At 40.9% G+C, this 20,842-nt stretch overlaps 1 protein-coding gene across 1 annotated transcript in view; it reads right to left on the bottom strand.

The window, feature by feature from the left end:
- The window catches only part of cadm1a (cell adhesion molecule 1a), a gene marked incomplete at its 3' end in the record, with an annotated part of 349,787 nt that overhangs the window by 46,771 nt on the left and 282,174 nt on the right, over positions 1-20,842 (bottom strand). Inside the window, exons 5-8 of the mRNA XM_079172305.1 lie at positions 19,873-20,010; positions 11,326-11,484; positions 6,812-6,908; positions 2,291-2,463 (exon numbers count right to left, since the gene is read on the bottom strand). Of these exons, the coding sequence (XP_079028431.1) occupies positions 2,291-2,463; positions 6,812-6,908; positions 11,326-11,484; positions 19,873-20,010 (567 nt within the window). The remainder of the gene's footprint in view (positions 1-2,290; positions 2,464-6,811; positions 6,909-11,325; positions 11,485-19,872; positions 20,011-20,842) is intronic.

Here is a 20,842-nt window from a genome sequence, read left to right as displayed (position 1 = left end):
TTACCCTCAGGTTTGCGGGAAGTAGAACACATACACACACGCCACACTCCTCTATTGATCCACAGCTAGGTTGTGGCTGTGGTTCTCAACGCAATTACAAAACTGGTTTACACCATGCTGATGGACAGTGGTTAGCACTAAAATGTTTGTTATCCCAATCAAGGGTCTAACAATAGAAGATGTTGTAAGCTGTACAGGTTGTAAAGCTCTTTGGGGCAATTCATGATTTGTAATTTTGGGCAATATAAATAACACTGACTAGACTTTAAGGCCGAGTATCGTGTAGATTTACGATGGCAGTATCAATATCAGTACCCTTAAAGTGATGCCAAATAACTTTTGCAACATCAGTGAGCGCCTGTAGAGCTATTTCTATTCTATTGTCATATATGTAATGCCTCTCCCAAAATGGCCTGAATTGTATTGTGAAAAGATTATCCTAAGCATGCATTCTATCATAACTATTTAGTTATATATTGAACGTTTTGCCCCACTTCCACGGGGGGTATAAACAGAGCAATTTATATACATGGAAGCTATTTGCCCCTGCCCTGCACAGCCCTAATACAGCAGGCAATGCAGCACTCATACAGCGGTTTACTGCTGATAAAGGCGTCTTCCGACCCACGGTGGCGGGAAACGCGTTGCCACCAAGGCGTAATGTTCTCCCTCCGGTCCCCCCCCCCCCCCCCCCCCCCCCCCCCCCCCCCCCCCCCAAGGTTAAAACTGTTAGCTCTTTCAGGACTGTTGCCATTGTTAGTGCTGTTAGTATTGATAGCTTCTAGCTGCCAGCTCATACATCTCCGTGTCCACATGTCATATACAATTGAAGAACTCTTGCGGTTGATTGGCTGCAGTCATTTTTCGGTGGTCTGTGGATGTATATTGAAAATGAATTCCAATGACTCAATGGAGCTGGGTGTGGTCAGGTTTACTTTTAGAATTAAACCACAGTCTCCCGTTGCCAACTACCTTCACCTTTTGGAAACCGCAAAAGTAGTTTTAAAACCTGGCTTCACCTCAATGGGCCGCTAGCAGGGACTGCTAGTGAAGCTGAGATCATGAGATTTCCGTAAATGTTATGTTCTCACCTGATAAGTGTTTAAATGAATACATTTTAAGGCGCTCTTCACACCGCAACGATATAACTATGGCAAACAAATCCCCTTCTCGCAATTTTAGCTAAAACTAATCAAAATCGTATTCAAAAATCCACAATGTAAAATGTGTTTGTAAATGTGTATGACAATGAAGAATGTAAAGTCCTCTTCAGGTCATAAACATAACGAAAAACAATACAGAGAGAGCGAGAGAAACACCGCTGAGGACATGACCTTCTCTTTTACAGCAAAAACAACACTGTGTTCAAAACATCTCAAGGAGCTGCTTTGGTGTTGGTGTGTTGCTACACTGGTGTGAAGAAGAAACATAATCCACTTTGAGTAATCAAAACAATAAGCTTGTTTGCTTATCAGAGACCAAAACAGATTGCCTGTATTTTTTTTTCCCTTCTATTGTGTGCATCTTAATGCAGCCTCAGGAGCCCATTTGTCTGTCCAGATGCAAGGCAGAAAGGGAAGTCAAGGGAACCAAGTTTGACAGAGCAAAGGGACAATCTTTTGGTATTGGCCAACTGGCCAGTGCAGTTGCAAACAAGGAGGGATTAAAAGTATACTGCACCTGTTTTAAAACACAGTCCTTATTTAAAAGTCAGTCAGCATACCTTGAATTATGCTAATGTTTACAGCCTTTGGCAGTAAGCGATTTGTTTATTTTTTTACAGGGGGGGGGGGGGGGGGGGGGGGGGAGGACCCGGTTCGTTGGGTTCAGCTCTGCTGGACATGTCGCAGTTGGAACACGGCACAGCTGCACTTGGTGAAGGCTCCTGACATTTTAGAGTCATGGTCGGGGCCACAGATTTTAACTTGCACAAACCTGAGTCAGATAAAGGATCAATGAGTCGGACCGACTAGGCTAACAAATTCAATTAAACAACTCCTCTGCCTCTGCTCCCTCTGAACAACTTGGGGATGAAGCGGGTTGCAGGTTAACAAAGGGCATGCCTTTTTTTCATTTTGCTAACAAGGGCGATGGCACACCCCCTCATCCCCACTCAAATCACCTCTTGTCCCAACAACTCACAAATCCTGTAACTATCAACAGTTTAGATATCAACGATTCTGGTGTCTACATGTTCATTGGACAATCTCTCAGAACAAAAGCAGTTATAGAGTTCCAGGTAGAAAGAGAGATAGTAAAGTGACGAAGGGTTAATGTGAGACCTGCGTACCATAGACGTAGAGGATGTAGTCGTCAAAAGACTCCCCCACTGTGTTGGAAGCCACACAGCGATAGGTTCCGTTGTAGGACTTGTTCAGGTTTTCGATGTAAAGATCAGCTCCGGTGATGACGGCATGGGATGGCACATCGTCGTCCACTTTCACCCAGTTCACCCGCTGTGGCCTGAAATGACAACCAGGGCACCAGTGAGATTTCGTGGATAAGAGACATTCAAAACTGAGAATGTACGTGATAGAGGATGTGATCCTTTTAGTAACCAATTAAATGTGTATTGAACTACCCAAAGTGTAAAACAAATAGATCATTTTAATGATAAGGGCTAAAAATACAATTTTAATATATATGGTATTCCCACATGTGAGAGCTTTCTTCCTCTGGGAAACATGGACTTCGTCAGCATGTGTTGTGGCAATCATCTAATATCTTGTGTGCAAGGAAACATAAGGGTAGACCTGAAGAAAAGTCCATTGATCAAAATCAATAGCATTTATCCTTTGAGTTAGTGTTCCTAAAATGTTTTCTCTTACACCTTTGAAAGAAAATGAAAAATGTTAATGCATCCACCTTAAATTTTGTAATAATTAACTTATTCTAACAAGCAGAAGTGTTGGTCTTAGGTTGGCAACGAAAGGTCAGAGGATCACCAAAACGTAACAATTAGCACCGTCAGCACTGTTGTCGTAGTTTGCACCGTTAGTTCTGTTAGCACCGTTAGCTGTGATCCCCCGCCTAAGCCATGTTGAGGCACTAGATATGCTCACAATTTAGCATTTGGCTCCTTTAAATACACAAATGTATTAATTGTTTTAATGTATTTTCAAGCAACTGTTTACTAGAGGCTAATCAAAGAGAGTTAAGATATAAAAAAAACAAAAATGACATTCCTCCTGTTGTGTACAGCTAAAAGCAACAATAACTGTGAAGCAGCTTTGTTCTCAAATTACAGGCTTTCTACACTTGTGTTGCTGTGTAGGTGGGCGCCTATCAAGTGTCTGTATTTGTTCTCTTCTCTACCTTGACTGAGGTTTAGAGTGGGGTGACAGATTCCATTTTTATGACAATGAGCTCAGAGCGACAGAGGGTGAACAGAAAAAAAACAAAACTCAAAACACCTCTATTTTGCTGCTGCAACTTCCAATGGCCACTGCCAGCTACTGTTATTTCCCATGAGCGTGTGCTGATGGGCTCTCTTGTTGCATTTTGTTGTGGTGTTTTAACTTGTTTCCCTCCATTTGAAAACATTTTGGTGAATTGGGAGCAAGCAAATAGGAAAGTGGGAAAAAAAGATAATGTGGAAAAGAAAATATGAAATAACTGTTTGAGCTCAATAGCAAAAGCAAACAAACCACATGTGCTGTGGTTTTGTTTGTTGTGGATGGCTTGGAAGAGAGCGCGTTGTCTATTACAAGTGCTCTCCAGATGAAATTAAATGTAAATAAATATTACATATATAAATAAGATGGAGTGAGAGACATGACCTAGAAAAAGGTGGATAGGCTGTTGTGAGATGGGGAGAGAGTGAATCCAGAGAAGGAAGATAGACAGAGATAGACGAAAGAGGTAAGATGGGGCTGCAAGGAGAGAGGAAGGGCAGGCGTCTAGAATACAAATGGCTGCCTGCAGCCGAGGCCCCCTGTGCTATCGGCTGGTAATGACTGCACAACTCTCAGCAGCTCTAATGAAAATGACTTCCAATTCCCGGCTCACTGTATTGATTGTGTTTTCATCTTTATAAAATGAATACGGGTAGTTAGCTTGTCTCTATGCCAAGTATGAAAACTTCGGGGGTGCTGGTGGATGGAGGCAGTCTGAGTTACACGGTGTTTGGTTCGATGTGTGTGTGTTTGCGTGTTCTTGTGCTTCGACTTTTCAGAGAATCATACAGACATTCAGAATGAGAAACTTTTTTGCAAAGGGAGAACAGTTGCAATGATCTTAACTTTGGTTTTGGGTATACTTTTCAGATTCAGTTTAATTTTGTGCAAGCTTAAGACCAAATGAAAGTCCTGCATTGGTCCTGTTTTGCAAACCCATAATCCCCCTGTACTCACAAAGCCTATTCAACAATTTAGCTCAGACAGACTGCCGGTAGTTGGGCAAATATAATCAAATCATTTATTGAAAAAGTGTTGCAACTGTCGCAAATTCGCACGACTGGCGGTATGAATAGTTTTAATCCGACATATTCGCAGGCGAGTATTTTGCATTTTCTTGTTGTTCAATCTTAACCTCAATCATCATGCCTCTGCCACTCATTTCCTTAATGTAAAACATCACCAAAAAACCTATGTTGTGAATTTCACACACCTTTTAAACATTGAAGGCGGGTTCTAAAAAACTCCTTCGTAGAGGACACTAGCGGTAATCAACTTGCATTCACAAGAGTTCAAATGGATTCCAACAGCAACCCGGTTTAAAGGCCCAAAATATATCACAATGTACATTAAAATACTTCTGTCCATGCTCATATGCTGTCCATATGCTTAACGTGCTGCAGACAATCACATTTCTAAAGATATGTGCCGCTAAGCTGGAAGCGCAGGTAGACCACAGAGCCGAAGTGTGTTTAAGTCCCATTCGTACTTTCTTTCTTACTTATAAAAGGCACAGCCGCCATGACAGCGCTGTTGTTTGAGAAGACACGCCGCCATGAGAAAGTCCGAGACTTACACAAGTTAACCGGCTACAATGGTTGCAATGGCAAGGGTACACATAAAGATGCTGACCGCTCTGACCATCCTGCTGCGTGGATTGGAAAGGAAAGTCTGTTCTACTTCTGCTCTATTTCTTTGAGTAAGCCTATTTCTTTGTCATATATCTCCACATTTGAATTTACTTGAACATGAAAACACCCACTGCAATGCCACAGCTGCAAGTTGGTCACCTCATCGTTTCCGATGTAATATTCATGGGTCCAGCCTAAACAGATGATTATTTTGTCCCGTTCAAATTTGAACTACCTTGTCAACAAACTAATATGATTGATACCAACAGCACAACTGCACTGATGTTTGGATAGTTCGGCAGGCCTCCTGCCTGAGACACAGAGCTCTCACTCCTTTACTCAACCCTGAGTGCCCTAATGGCTTCATTTGCACTCCATTACGTCACATATCACAAAGACCTGTCATCTAAACAAACCAGCACCTTGGTTCACAGATGATACATGTGGGATAATAACCTAATGAGTGTCAAACAGGAGCTTTATGATGCCAGTGCCAGAAATATCACAGAACTGATAAAGGCCACTGAGAGTTCATTTTTGACATTGGGGCAAAATGATACTTATTATTTGTCCTCAGCTCTGTGTCCAAACAATCTTTTAACTTGAATCATCTGTGCACATCTGTGCACATCCAGGGCCTTGAGTCCATCAACATACTCAGTCTCCCTAAATACCTTCATATTAGCACTCAGCCCCCTTCCTTTTCAACCCTTTTTCTGCTAAAGTTCGTCCTTCGAGATATTAGGACCCAGTCCATTCACTATCAGTAATTACCCTTTCTGCTCTGTCCTTCACCTTTAAAAGAGTGGTAGTTAAACATCTGCTCAAAATATCAGAGTGATTCATAACTACAGGCCCCTTGAAATTCCTGAAAAAGAATAAAGCTGCCATTCAATAGGTGATTATGTATCCAAGAATGGACATTTATATAGAATTGTGTGGCCTCAGGTCTGTCGGTAACAATAAGACTGTCCTGGTATAGTTCTCCTCTCTGCAAAATGTACTTCTATCAAGGTAACCCTCTTATCCATCAGAGCTCCGTATTAAAAGACATCTCCCCTCCCTGTTCGGAGACAATTAGCATTTTGCATTTTTTCAAAAATTAAATGACCAAAAAGATCCATTGATACAATATTTTGTGTTCATATTCATATACCGTGGAACTTAATTGCTAAACTCAACCGGCATATATATGATGCAGGTAATGAATTCCATTTGTACAAAACTCTTGCTCAGCAAAGACATTGTTTATCTAAACTAGCTTGAATGATACATGTATACAAATGATGCTATCAAATAAGTAAATATTAATTACGAATCATTCCTTTGATCTAGCTCCGAGACAATTTATGGCACCTGAGGGTTTACGGCACCTGGCATACTGACACAACACTCTCTTTATTCTGTTAAAACCCATCCCGTCCGTGCTTATTCGGCATACCGAAAAGGAAAATGGGTGAAAACTAAACAGAGAAAGGTGGAAAGACTTTTATAGTTTAACCAGCAAGGTAATGAAACCAAGCATACCCAACAATACGGTGCAAGTGGAAGAGAAAATATGCTTTATGTAAGTGAGTTAAAGGGAAAAATGAACTGAACTGAACTATTGAATTTTGAAAAACCTAACCGATATACCGATGCTAAGAAAAAACAGCAAGATAGTTCTGCATGCAACTGCAACAAGACACACATGTACACATGCATGAATCAATAAATGTGTTTTCTCTACCCATGGCACATTTTTAATTGTGTGAGTGTGAGTGTGAGAGTGGGTGTGTGTCGTACTGGGGTTTGCCTTTGGCCTGACACGTCAGTTCCAGGTTCTCTCCTTCCCTGGTAAGACCCTGAGGAAATTCTACCATGATCTTCACCTCTGGTTTGTCTGAAAGGAAAGGGAGAGAGAGACAGAGAATGAATTACTGGGACAACACAACACACAATGCATTATCTTCGCTCTGCATCTATATTGTTCTTTCTGATTGATTCCTATTTGCAGTTATGTTGTTTGTAGCATTCATAAACATGCACAGCTACCACATGAGTGAGAAGATTTTCTCACTGCATACAGTAAACTGAAAAATATGATTTAAATATATAACACAACCCAGTATCCTACAAATGATGTCCATGTGCAACGACGTGATCTATGTTTTCTGGTAGAGTGTCAAATTATCAAACTTTCCCAAAGTGTTTGGCTTGATTCTTCCAAAGAGGAGCTGCAGCAAACAGTCAGGATTCATGTCACATCAGGAGAGACATTAGGCACTGTTGTTCAGGCACAGAGCACCACAGTTGAGTGAATCATTAGCTGATTGGCTTCACACTCTCCATCAGGCTACCTGCTGACTAATAGCATCCAATCATATTCATGGAGGTGAACAGCACAGACATTCTTACCTGACTCCTCACATTATTACTCAGCTGATAACGTCGTATCAGCTCTGGCGGTTAGTCCAGTTTTGCTGCCACAGCCTTTACAATGCTTTACAATGTGTTATTATTATTGTTATTAAGCATTCTGAATATGTTTGAGTGCTTTTAACAATGATTATCCATTGATATTAGTATTTTCATAATACATTATAGACCTGAGCATTGTAGGAAGAAAAATACAGAATCTATGTCGATATTTACATGAATATACTGATCCACCAGTGCTTTCACTACTTTTCTTGCGGTTGTGAAGTTGCTGAAAGAGAACTTTACTTTTATTAAGAATGAGCTACATGCTACAAAAGCTTTGCTTGGTCTGGGAAGATTTGACTTGACATGACCAATCCAATACATTCACCTACTACGACTGCCTTTCCCGCTCTTCCCTTGCATCAAATCACTCTTGTTGGGTCTACCTTGGGCATAGTATTGATGGTATTTTAAATCAACCCTTACACCGAAACACAAGCCAAAGCTTTGGGGAATGATCGATGCGGTGCAGTGCAGAACCACACATAGCCCTGAGTGTGTCCAAAGACATTGCCCGATAAAGTCGCTCCATAAAACCGAAGACACTGTCGACGAGCTGAGGTAGCTGAAAAGAAAATGTAAGAGTGTTGTTTTGACAATCAGTGGGGTGCTTTGACAGTCGCTGCTGTGCTATTCTTTGCTACCACGGACTTTCTATTGTTCCCACTCCCTTGACTGTTGCTGGTGTTATCAAAGCTTTTTTTCTCGTCTTGGTGTGAGAGATGATCCTTTTATTCTGGACAAAAATGAAATGTGTTATTCAAGCTAGCATCTGGCTAAGGGATTGAGTTCAGTGTAACCATGCACTGAAAGTAAGACAAAACAAGGACAACAAAGGTCCTGCTCAAACTTACAGCTTTAAAGGTATCCCACTACAAGTACATGAGTTTGTTTTTGTTTTTTTAATGATTGTAAGAGTGAATGTCTTCTGGCTCCATCTCCAGGTTCTGGGGCGGTTCACTTTTACACTGTGATCTGTAGGCTTTGACTTCTATCTTTATCTTTGCGAGAGTGCAGTTGGTGACAGAGTGGGATCTATGGTAGCTCTTACAGCTTGACGGATTAGCAACGGAGGGCGGGGCTTAGTAAAGGGTCAATTGTGATATCCTTCGTTGAAATGTTAAGATGCCTTTTAATGTGCATGTGTGTATGTATATTGTCAGAGAATCTGTTGCTCAAACAATCACTACACTCATCAAAGGCAAAGGTTGTTTCACCAGCAGTGCCATCTAAAATAATGGCCATCATTTTTTTGGCAAAACATCAATAGCTTAATTAACCTCAAGATCACACTTGAATGCTTTCAGCTCTATCTTGTTTGCAACACAATGTTATTCTGTTGCTCCTACATCAGATTATCTCGATAAATACCCGAGTCATCTCACTACAGACTGCTGAGTCACAATGGTGTAATTACAGCTTTCTGATTGTTCTTTTCCCCCATTTTATTGTCTAAATGCACCATTCGGCACTTGCATTTTTAATCAGCCTGTAGACAGAGGGCCTGAGTTATGATTTCAAAGCCGGTTGTTAAGTTTCACACTGCTGTCCGACCTTCTCTGCAACAAACAACACGTGTCTGGCCATCCATCTGTCTAAATCACACCCTGTCAGTGGCCGGCTCTCAGTCTCGGTGATGGACAGCAGATGGGCGAAAAGCCAAGTCTTCTGCTCAGTGGGCATGCACGGTTTTAGACAGCAATCCTTTGGTTTTGTTTCCACTCCAGGCGCAACATGGCATCCTGCAACTTTTTCTTCGCTCACAACGTCATCTGACCTTGTCATCACGGAGCCATAAACATGAAGGACGCTAGGCATCTGTAAGTTGTTTTGATAGCCTCAAGTAGTTATGTCGGAGCTTTCTTGTCTCTGCTTGATGGAAAAAGAACACACACACACACACACACTGCACCGCCAGATCTGGATACTGCCACTTCAGTGGAAATGAAATTACATCTACAGTATGCAAGGAGGCCGTTATCATTATGCTAACTGAATTATTTGCTTTATTGTGTGCCTCACCTCATAAGCACTCAAGACGACACTATCCATCTTTTCGCAGCCGACTGACCTTAAGGGAAAACCAACCAGGCAACGGAGCAAAACAGCTTGCTTTGCTTATACACATAAACATTACAGGCTTATTTAATTATGCTTTCCCCTGACAATGGCCTTTTTGTTGTTTCCTACCACACAATGCACTCCATTCCACTCACACATTGCCCACACAGTGAGTGATTGTAATGTAAATCACTCTGTCTATCAGTATAATATATAATCAGTAAACAAACACAGTATGACAGCAAAAGTGAGCTTCAATTTACGGATCCTGTTGTTTATAGTTTCACAGAAAGGAAATGATACGGAACTAGATTCTTAAAGGTTTGTAGAAAGGACGATGCAATTTGGGACTAATTATAGGGGAAATGGAGACCGAGAATCTTTAGACATCTGGAACTATTTAGAACATGACACTACATTTGGTATGACATATGAACCAAATAATCCCTAATCTAATCTGAATTAGTACATTGTAATTAGGTCTATGTCTTAGTGCATAACATAAATACTTGAGTGTGAGCGTCTCACCTGGACAGTTTTGGGAGTGAGACACTTCCATTTAATTAATTCATCAATTTTAGTTGGTGCACATAAAAAGGAAATTATTTTGGAAATCAAGAAACTGCTCTAAAGACGTCATAAATGACAGATTCATAAATATGATAAATATGACATAGAAGAGAAGTCAAAGAAGAGAATTGTGAAATCCCCACCTACAGTATCATTCTCTCACTCTACATTTTATATTCAACTGTATATTATCAAAAGAGAAGGTGCAGTGCACAACTGTCCATTGCAGTACGCACAGAGCCTGAAGCAGTGTGAGGTGCTGAGCTAGGTGGTCCATGTGCGCTCCCTGTTATCCGAGGCAAACAAAATGCCATGCTGCCTCCGTAGATGAGCTGATCTCCTCTTCTCGCTCCCCCAGGGAAAGGTCAGATAGCTACAGAAGACTTTTATTTTTTAAATAGAATGCTAGGACATGCCAGAGGCCAAAGACATAAGGTTAGAGAAGCATAAAATACATAAATTCTATCATTTTGCATCAATGAAAAGATCTAAAACTCCACATTACAAAGGCCGAGCATTTTAATTACTTGTCACATGGCTGAGTAGTCAGTTTAGATTCATTTCCAATGTCATAGTCAGGCCTGAATCACACACCTTTTATATGAACCACTATAAGTGGTAAAGTGTTGCAAAAATACTCATGTGTGATGCTTTTCTCATTTCAAATAAATCCATTGTAGCAATAAAAACATGACCTCTGACCTCAATTAACCTCTTGCACTCCTCGTGGACGCCGTTGTCCTTGGCCCGAATTTACTTTTTCAGAGGATGTAGTAGGTTGAGTGCAAAGGTAAACTGATGCCGTACATTCGTACATTTCTCTGGAAGATGTTCGTAAACATGAATTTGAATCTATTTGCACTTTCTATTCATCATACAATGAGATAGTTTCCCTCTAATGACATTGAAGAAGTTTCAGTGGGTGGAAAATGTGTGAAATTGATGTCATTTAATTAGTAGAGGTGGAAGAATCTATTCCATTGCAGTCCAATTTTTCCTTTGTATTCATCATAACCTATGCAAGGAGATCATTTCCTTCACTAACACCGTCATACATGTCACGACACCAAGTTTTAGTTCGGGAAGAAGTAGCAAGTTTATGCCATTTAATTAGTGGGAACGGAACACTCTTCTCTATATTATCCAAGTTAACAGCTTAAATATCCATGCAGATTTTATATGTATTACTGACCAAAAGTACTTACACTGCACCTCCAGGTATAACTGTGCCTGGAAGTCCTTGACTGCAGGGTGGTCTACGATGCAAGCCACTGGTACGCCATCGTCCTCCTTACTCACAGTGAACGTCAGCCGGCTGGTTACTGTGTACATCTTGTCGAAGGTCAGCTCAACCTTGGGCTTGCCTATTGGAAACGCCAAAACACAAGCAGACTTAAACACAGCAATACAGGTGCATTTTGGATTCCAGTTAAAATAAGAATGAGAATCACATAGAAAGTCCATAAAATGTACTTCCCTCCTGGACACAGTTAGGTAAAGAACAAAATTCCCGAGAGAGCATATTAGCTAATTAGCTTTTACCCAAACAACCAACTGATTTTTGTTTGACAGTCCACTTTAATGCGATGATCTATTAGCAAAAAAACATGTTTTCATTTAGCTTAGAATGAGCCCTTCATATCTACATAGGGAGCAGGTCCTCTTCACCAAGTCCGTCGTGTTGTAAAGGCATGTTTCTACAGTAGGCCTGAACGGTCAAACCCATAGCTCTAGCAGGAACCTTTCGCGTTTTTTACGTTATCTTAAAGAGCCACCGTAGTTCTCCGACAAGCTTGTGAAGCTGCCGTAACGCGAGCTGCTAAATCATCGTACAGCCAGCCACCATCATTGTAGTAAAGATGGACTCTGAGCAAGGCGAACGGCGTTGCAGTGATTTTCAGTAACTGAAGGTTGAAAAACATGGAGGCTGTTCTGGAAAAATTACACTCATCTCTATCCATCCATAGCCACTTATCCTTTGCAAGGTTGCAGGGGTTTGGCGCCTATCCCAGCTCACAATGGGTGACAGGTAGCGTACACCCTGGACAGGTTGTCAGTCTATAAAAGGTTCACAAATATGAACATACTACCATTAACACCTACAGGCAATTCAGAGGCTCCAATTATATAACCTTTATGTGTTTGGTTTGTTGGAATAGAGTGGAGAAAACCTGCACATAAGTCACCATCTATCCGGAGGGTTTTGAACCAAGGACCCTCCTTGCTGTGAGGCAACAGTGATCACCACTGCCCCATCATTCTTCCAATTTCCTTGCAGTGCCTGATTTTTTTTTATTTTTAATGTCTAATTCAAACTCAAACAATAAACACAGCACTGCTTGTTGCCGTAATCACTTGAACGACTGCCCATAGTTTGCTGGTTGGTTGTCTTCCTCCTTCAGGGCTCCATTGATTTTCAGTGTGCTTTCCACACTACAGTCATATCAAGAAAACTGAGCTCCCGAGGGTTTAGGCTGGCTTAACAAAGAAAATATGAATACAGTTGGCATGCTTTTATTGTATAAATCTTTGAAAACATTACCAAAAGCTCATATTGTGGATTTCTTACTAACTTGCTGAAACATTTTTTTGATGCACCCTTGGTTCCTCTGGGAGTACTTTATGAGCAACTTGTTTTCCTGAAGGGTCAGGCCAAAAAAAAAAATAACAAAGCTGAAACCTTTGTTCTCAAGGCTGCAAGGGAAAATGCTGATAAACACAGCCATTGTGTGGCTGTGAGCAGAATGTCTCCCTTTCATTGACCTTACAAAATATGTAGAGTGGAAATGAGGAGGGTGTCCTTGAGAATGGTCAGAGAAGGTGAATCAGCTAACAATTGCCTGCTGTCAGGGGCTACTGTGTGACTGTGAATCACTCATTAGGCTTTAAGAAGCCAGATTTATTGTGTGGCCACCTTTGGCGCAGCCCTGCCAGATCTGAAGCCTGCAAAGTAACCCTCCTCTGATTAGTGGCCGCTCTGTAATATCACACAGACAGCATGTTCTCAATAGCAATGAAGAGGATACCTCATCACGGTCATACAAAATAAGAGGGATCGCTGGAGACAGCGCTGCACGGCGGAGTCACAAACACAGATTGATTATTTTTACCCCTTTGTCCTACTTCCTAACAGTCTGTTGCACATGTGTGTTTGTGTCACATCAATAAAACAAGCAAAAGAAAGGAAAAAAAAAGAGGCTGCCAAGAGACATGCTGGTACAGAGAGAAAATCGGTTTTAATGCGAGTATAGTTGCATCAATCAGTTTGTATTTTAGCTGTAAAATATGCACTAAGTGCACATCCTATCCACTCCTGTGCTGCAGCTCTGCCACTGTGGTGATGCCGTCACCGTGGTGACAGCTGTCTCTTTGGGTGCGGGGAAAGCAAACCTGTGTGATGTGCCTGGTGTAAAGGAACAGGTTGTCATGAATAAATACCACTAGAGGCTTCAGATTTATGAAAGCACCTGAAACGGGAACCTGAAGGGCCTGCTCAAATCAAAATGTCTTTTGAGATCCATGAAACAGTGGTGAGGAGACGTCTTTATTCAAGTCCGGTCTCTGGATCTCTTTCTTTTTACAGCTCAGGAATTCATTGTGAAATCATAATACTCACCTACAGAAGCTAAGTGTCTGTGGGGTTTGGAACCTGTACAAAGGCAGGTTACTATGGAAGACATGTAAAGTATAATAGCTATAATAAATGGTATCATAAATGGTAATGTGGTTGAGATAATCATGAGCCTAAGTCTTAATTCTGGCCCCTCCTCTCAGTCAACGCTTTTCCATTAAACTTTTACATTTCAAACTTGTGGCCCCATTTGCACAGGTTGCATATCACCCAGTGATAATATATAACACATTACACTGCTCAGTGCTATCCTGAAACTATGAAGGGGTCACAAATCGGAACTACAGTTTGTGAGGTGAATTTGTCTGGTTCTCGTTTTCTCTTGGCCTGGATTGAGGTATCTTCACATGACCACAGAGCAGCCTCTAGCTCACTATCCATGTGTGCTAGGTAGAGATAACACAAGCGAACCCTGCTGCACGCTGGACACCACAAGAAGTTGCCCATTCCTCGAGGCAGAGGAGTGATTTAGTAAGAGGGACATTTGAGAGAACTCCAAATGTGTCTGCATCAAATATTAATGTGTTCAAATAGAAACAATGTCGCTCTTGAGGGAAACACACTGGATGCATCGATACAGATTTGCCAATTGTTTTCTACTGAAGCCCACTCACTGGAGGCATCATACGAGGCTTATGCACATTGCTGCTTTAGGATGGGCCCCAGAGTCAACATGGTGGCAACACTCCACAAAAGCAATTCGATCACATTGTCTCCCTGGGCTGGCACATCCCAGCTAATGCTCCTTGACTACTTTTTTTCTGTGTTAGCTCATCCAGTTTGTGCTACTAACGGGAATCAAATAATACAGGTCAAATCACATGACACTACAGAACGTGATAGGATCAGTGTGAATTGCCCTTTAGCCCTGATGTACAGCTAATTCTCTTTGCAGTTTTAGGCACAGAAATGTGCAAAGCGGCATATCCATGAATCCTCAAAAGAAAGGGAACGCTGACTTGGCAACATAGTGACTGTTGGTGAGACAATTTACCTGCTAGGCTAATACACAGTAGCGTCACAGTAGCGTCATTATAGAGATGCATTTATCATCAACGCTTGTCTCGTAACTGTCTACACACCGTGGCTCTTTTTTCTAGATTCGGGCCGGCACTTCATCAGTTTACTCCTCGACTTTTTTCTTGCGCATCAGCACTTCTCACAAGCTGTCGGTACTTGTTTCTGCACTCTCCATATCAGCTTATCTTTGCGATTCATCAAACGGCCAGCATTTTTGCGCCGCGCCTCATAAGCCGTATGAACATAAAAGCAATGTGGAGCGCACCTGGACGAGCCACCGCACAGCCCTGCACTGGGGGGGGGGGGGGGGGGGGGATCAGATTGATCAATTCAACGTTCATGTCCTTTTTGTAAAATAATAAGTGCAATGTTTGTGATATTCTTTTTTTTATTTGTGAAAAAATATAATTAATGAAACATTGTTTACATTTTTTTCTGAATCAGCTCTTTTAATTTATAGAATGTTATTTTAAGGGGGCAATAACTTATTTATAGTAAATGTTGGCTGTAAGCTTTTAGGGCATTATCTACAGCCTAGTAACAACAAAGTGAAAATGAATAGTTCTAAGTCCAATTTTCAAGCATCAATACTCTGACAGAGCAGCTGATAGACTTCCTCTGTTTTGGACAGAGTTCCTTCAAAGGCCAGCACTGACCAGAAAAAGAAAAATAACAATGGATTTATACACTTAATACACCGCTCAGAAATCATTCTGGTGCCTTTTGTTTTTTATCTTGAATTCTGTAAAACTATTTAAGGAGTTGATAGAATTATGTGACTTCAGTAGAACACAAGCAGAAAAGCCCTTAGTGAGTATTAATAATGAATTAGTGAAAGCTCTCCTCAATCTGTGTCAAGGACTAAGAGACTAACTTCGGAGCGAGGCCAGTAGAGATGAACGTCACCGAAAGGCAGTGGAAGGTCAAGTGACACTTTAAGTGTTCTGTCGACCTTAACATACAATCTCAGGTGGCCCTCCTCTCACTTCTTTGACGGTTATTATTGAACCACATTCTTGTGGCGCAGTAAGGGAGTTGTGTCTAGTTAAACAAATAAGTCTCTACGCTTCTCTACGCTTCTCTTTGCCCAAAATATTCTGTCATCCACTTGTAGAGTCTTCCTGCTGGGTAATTGAAATCACACTGTGGTTGTCCCATAGGACTTGAGGCCAGTGGCTGTTCTGGTTCCTGTCAGTCAATGATTTGCTCTACCTACACTGGCTCTTCTTTTTTCTTCCTTCCGTCTTAAAAAGAAGAGAATGACCTCCATAGCGACATCCTACGCTGCTATGACTCACTCTTTGCATGACTTCCAATGTGTTAATGAATCCAACAAAATGTGAAAGAAAAGAAAAGGTGATAATAGTGAGATTATGGGCCTGTGCATATGAGGAGAGATGGTTGGATTTACATTGGCAAGCATGACGATTGCAACCTTTAAATGATATTTACAGTAAGCGAGCCTGATTATCTCTCCAGGTAATTAAGTTACACTCTGGGGAGGTTTAATTAGAAATAAGTCTTCCAGGCAATAAGCCACAGCCAAAGATAGTTTAAGTCATTCTGTCCAGGTGTCAGAACTCTGGCACCATCAGCCATTCCTTTTCTTTCAGTCTTTCATTTTCAGCAGAGGAACACCAAGATTCTTTTGCACAACGTGGCTGCAGTGTAAACACACCGTGGAGTTATTTGACATATAAAGAGCTAGTATTAAAACGGCTGGAATATCAGGGAAGTTTTGCTTACAAAAGACTGACGGATTTTATAAATGTGCCCGTTATTGTGTTAGGCTGCTTCAGCTATTACCACCTTTTCACCTGCGGCGGAAATGGATAAAAGCAAATGGCATGCTCCAAATGCAGTCTTGTAACAGGTGAGCCTTTAAGTACCACTGAGTGTAGTGTTATGGTAAAAAAAAGAAAAAAATTGCATCTGTCAATTGTAGAACTTCAAAGAGTGCTGAGCCTATTCTGTAAATGTGATTCCATTCCCAACAAGTGTGGGAAAACAGCATACGCGTGGGGTCGAGTGGCATTCAGCGTTATACAAATCATTTTTCATAACAAGCAAATGACCATTGTTTGAAAGCTCAGTCAAAGAGCCGGCGAATACTCAGTGAAGGAGGGAAATATTACTCAAAGCAAGTAAAGTCATCGCACACCGAAAAACAAGAACATGCTGGATGGAGAGTGTTCGGTATGGAGGCACTGTGGCGAGATCCCATTAAACAGAGATGCTGTGCAACCTTGAATAATGGATTGGTATTTCAGTGGTCACCGCTTCCACTTAGCCTGCATCCAAGCACCATGTTTACAGTGTTACTGTCAGCTTTCTGCAGCAGATTTCTTCATCAATAAGTAATCATCATAACGGATTAGATTAATTAAGTTGGTATGATTTCTGTTGGTCATTTATTCATTTAACTTAATGTCAAGTAAAAATGTTTTCCGTTTTTTTTTTAAACAAAAAGTAAGGGAAATTATCACTGTGACCATCCTGTGACAGGATTGTAAATCCTGGTGTACTAAATATTGAAATACAAGATTACTGAATCTGAAACTGACAGTCAAATTCAAGAATATTCATCTTCATGTTTTAAGTCTAAAATGAGTCCGTTTCTATAATCGGACACAAGAGCATTTGCACAATTAAGATACTATATTTAGGAGCTTCACTGAACAGTGACCACAGGAGCACTACCTTTGGCTATTCAATACTTAGGTATTGCCAATACCTAAGTGTTTAGTGGTCAGCAGAAACGTAGCAATGTAAGAGGATTTGACTGAATGTCAACAGTCATTTTTTGTGGTGTTAAAAGCTGGTTTTAAGACTATCCCTGACCTTGGCACATTGGAGCATTCTCGGATTTGAGCAGACCACTGAGGGTGTAATGTGCTGCAGTGTAAAGGTGAAGCTGCTCAGGGCCTTCTACACAACTTCAGATTAGGACCTTTTGTTTCAAAGTCTTTACAAAGCTTGCTGTCTGGGCTCTAAGGTGGAGCTGCCTGGCAGGAGGCCTGTTCACCCCTGAGCCCCGCTCTGACTTCTAAAGCTCAGCTACCTTTGATGAAGTCATGAAAGTTGTCGCGGTGCCAACAGACTCTGGCCACCACTGCACATCCACATTGCCTTAATGGAAACTATTCAAAGTCACAGCAGAGCTCCATTTGAAAAAGCAACAGCATTGATGCAAGCAGTAAATATGGGACGCCAGCAAGGGAGGAAAGAAACTGTCCCTAAAAATGGTTCATTTATACACATGGCACAAGGGCTTAAAAAATGCACACGTGCATGCAAAAGTTGTTAAAAAAGAATTTTGCAACACTTAAAAGTAGAATGTGCAAACCTACAGAAACGTGTGTGCAGGTGCATTCTGGATTCAATAGGATCACCAGTGGCAAAGTAGTTAAATAAAAGATTGTTTTCACAGATTTAGTTTATTCCATGGCAAACACAGCCCATACAATAACTCATGATGACCTTTTAAGCCTAAAACAATGTTTTTTTTCCTGGTGGTTTGTGCAACAAACCGTGTATGAAATGATAAGCAGCAGGTGTGTCATTTTGTGCATACCAAAATTGCTTTCACCTATAGCGGTTTCATCTATTTCCATGGTCTGCCCTCCGCGGAACAACACAACGGATTGCAGACTGCTCTATTAAGGAAATGCTCAGAAAGGGCATCGAGCTCCAGTGTCCCCCGATGCCCACCGGTGGGGCCTGTGCTTGACTGGTGTGTAACAACACACTATTTGGCATCGACTTTGGGATCTATCTCGACCACTTCTTGATTTCTGAAATGGTTTGGCTCTCTGAGCTTGCAACCTGCTGTGACATACTGCCCCTCAAGACATTTTGTCCTTTTGGTTTAGCCATTACTCGATCAGCAAACGGAGCAGTCAACCTGGTCTCAACAATGGTTTTAATATTGCCAGCTATTTTTAAGTTTAGTCGTGAGATTCAAAGTCCATGTTGGTTTAAGTCATGATCAGATTTCTTCCATCACAAAAACTGGGAAGGCAGTATATTTTCATTTGGCAAAGTATCCAAAATAACCTTTCAGTATGTTGTAATTCAAGTGGTCAGAGAGAAAACTAGACTCCTCTTGGAATCTACCCTGTGACGGAAACACAGGTAATTTCAGACAAAAGGTGTCCCTGTTGGCTGTTGTATAAACGACGTTTCAGACCATAAAAGCCTAATTTAATGGCGGAATATCCTGCAGAAAAAGTGATTATTCCAGCATTGGCAACAACTGCCGACACAGCAAAGCAACCCAAAAAGCAAAAAGACAGTCTTGTAATATTGGTGTGTTTCAGTGTTTCACAGACGGAGATGTTGCTAATATTTCAGCATTTTGCTAACAGTAGCCAAAGGCTCACAGCTACAGGTAGTTCACAGCAGCGATTAGCAGAAGGGGAAACTATTTGCAACATTTTCTCTCCATATCTCTAATAGTTTAGCCTTCTGAGGGAGATTAAGTCTAGTTTACTCAAGAAAAGCTTATTTGAGACTTTTAGAAACTCACTGGTTGTGGTCTTTAAGACTTTTCAGAATTCCAGAAGGGGTGTCTGCTTTGATGTCAAAGATGTAAAACGTCCTCTTTTAGTGTTTGTGGACTGACTTCACCTTAAAAAAGCAGCTGATTATTATGCTCACAGTGGTTGAGGTAATAGGTGAAGATTCAGGTTCATTCACATTTCAGGGTTATTGTGACTTCTTAAGAGAAAATTGCATTGAATTGCAATTGCACTTGAAAACCTACAGTTCATGGTCTTCTTCCTGTCTTTGCTTTTATGTGGAATTTATCTATGGTACCATGTTTTTTCTAAAGCCAGGGTAACAGTGGAAGCAGGAGTTTTCTTTCTTTTTAGAGGTGACATCATTCAGCCCTTTTTCTCTGGTTCATGGAACACAGTGTGTTCTTTAACACAGAAGTATTCTTTGCTCAGATAAGCAATCAAAAAAGTAGAGAGATGAGTAAATATTTTTGTTTTTTAAATCTTTATCTGCAGTATTACATACCAGCTTTATTGTGTTAACACAGGAAATGTCATGATAGATGATCGTGAGCGTCTCTTTATGTGCGGAGTCGACCTACCTGGAAGCTCTTTATCTCCCTTCATCCATTTGATGGTGGCAGCAGGCTTACTGCTCATGGCAGTGCAGGTCATCTCTGTCTCGTTGCCCTCGCTCAGGACCTCATCCCGGGCCTCGATGATGGGGTTACCTGGAGGAACTACGACAGGACACACAAATAAATCTCTGTAAACATTGGGGCACTACATGTTGAGAAGACAACAGAGCTGACAGAGAGAGACGACTTCTTTTTTTTTAAAGAGTAATTAAAAGCCCAGACCACTTTTTTAGCTGAAAACAATGTATATGGGTATGTAGAGATGTCCAAAGTATTTGAATTCTGCATTTTGTGGTATAAATATGCGAAGCAACTGCCCTCTACTGATTGATACCCAGCTAGAGTGCAACAGGAATGTATCCTAAAACACAGAAATGAGTTAACATTTCTGCACTTCTGGTTTCCTTGTCTTGAAGTCTATGTTTTTTTTAATGGGTTTTTGCTGTTGCCTGATTTTAGATTCCTGAAATAAGGTACGTGGTTAAAACCAGCTTAAGATATTTTAACGTTTCGTTCTACGGCATAAAATACCTTCGTAGATACCACACTACAGAATTGTTTAAGCTTATAAAAGACGGTTCCTAACAAGTGGCTAAATGAGAACACAAAACGCCATCACGCCAACTAGTCCGCCTTAACGGCCTCGTTGTGTATACTCGCCATCAGCAATTATTATAAGTCATTTTAAAATGCTATATAATGTGTTATGCTTATTGTTATAAAGCATTATTGATATTTATGAGTGTGTATAACTATAATTAAAAATATAACGCATTATAAATATGTCTGACACATTAAGTGTTGTATTCACATTCATATCTTGATATGGATTTCAGATATCACTTCTGCTCAGTAGTGAATCCAAAAAATACATATATATTCAAATACACAATATTTGCATGCATATTACATAAAACATTCACACTACATTACA

The sequence above is a fragment of the Pholis gunnellus genome (assembly GCF_910591455.1).
Source record: "Pholis gunnellus genome assembly, chromosome: 13".
Taxonomy (NCBI): Eukaryota; Metazoa; Chordata; class Actinopteri; order Perciformes; family Pholidae; genus Pholis; species Pholis gunnellus.
This window is presented reverse-complemented; position numbering and strand designations above follow the sequence as displayed.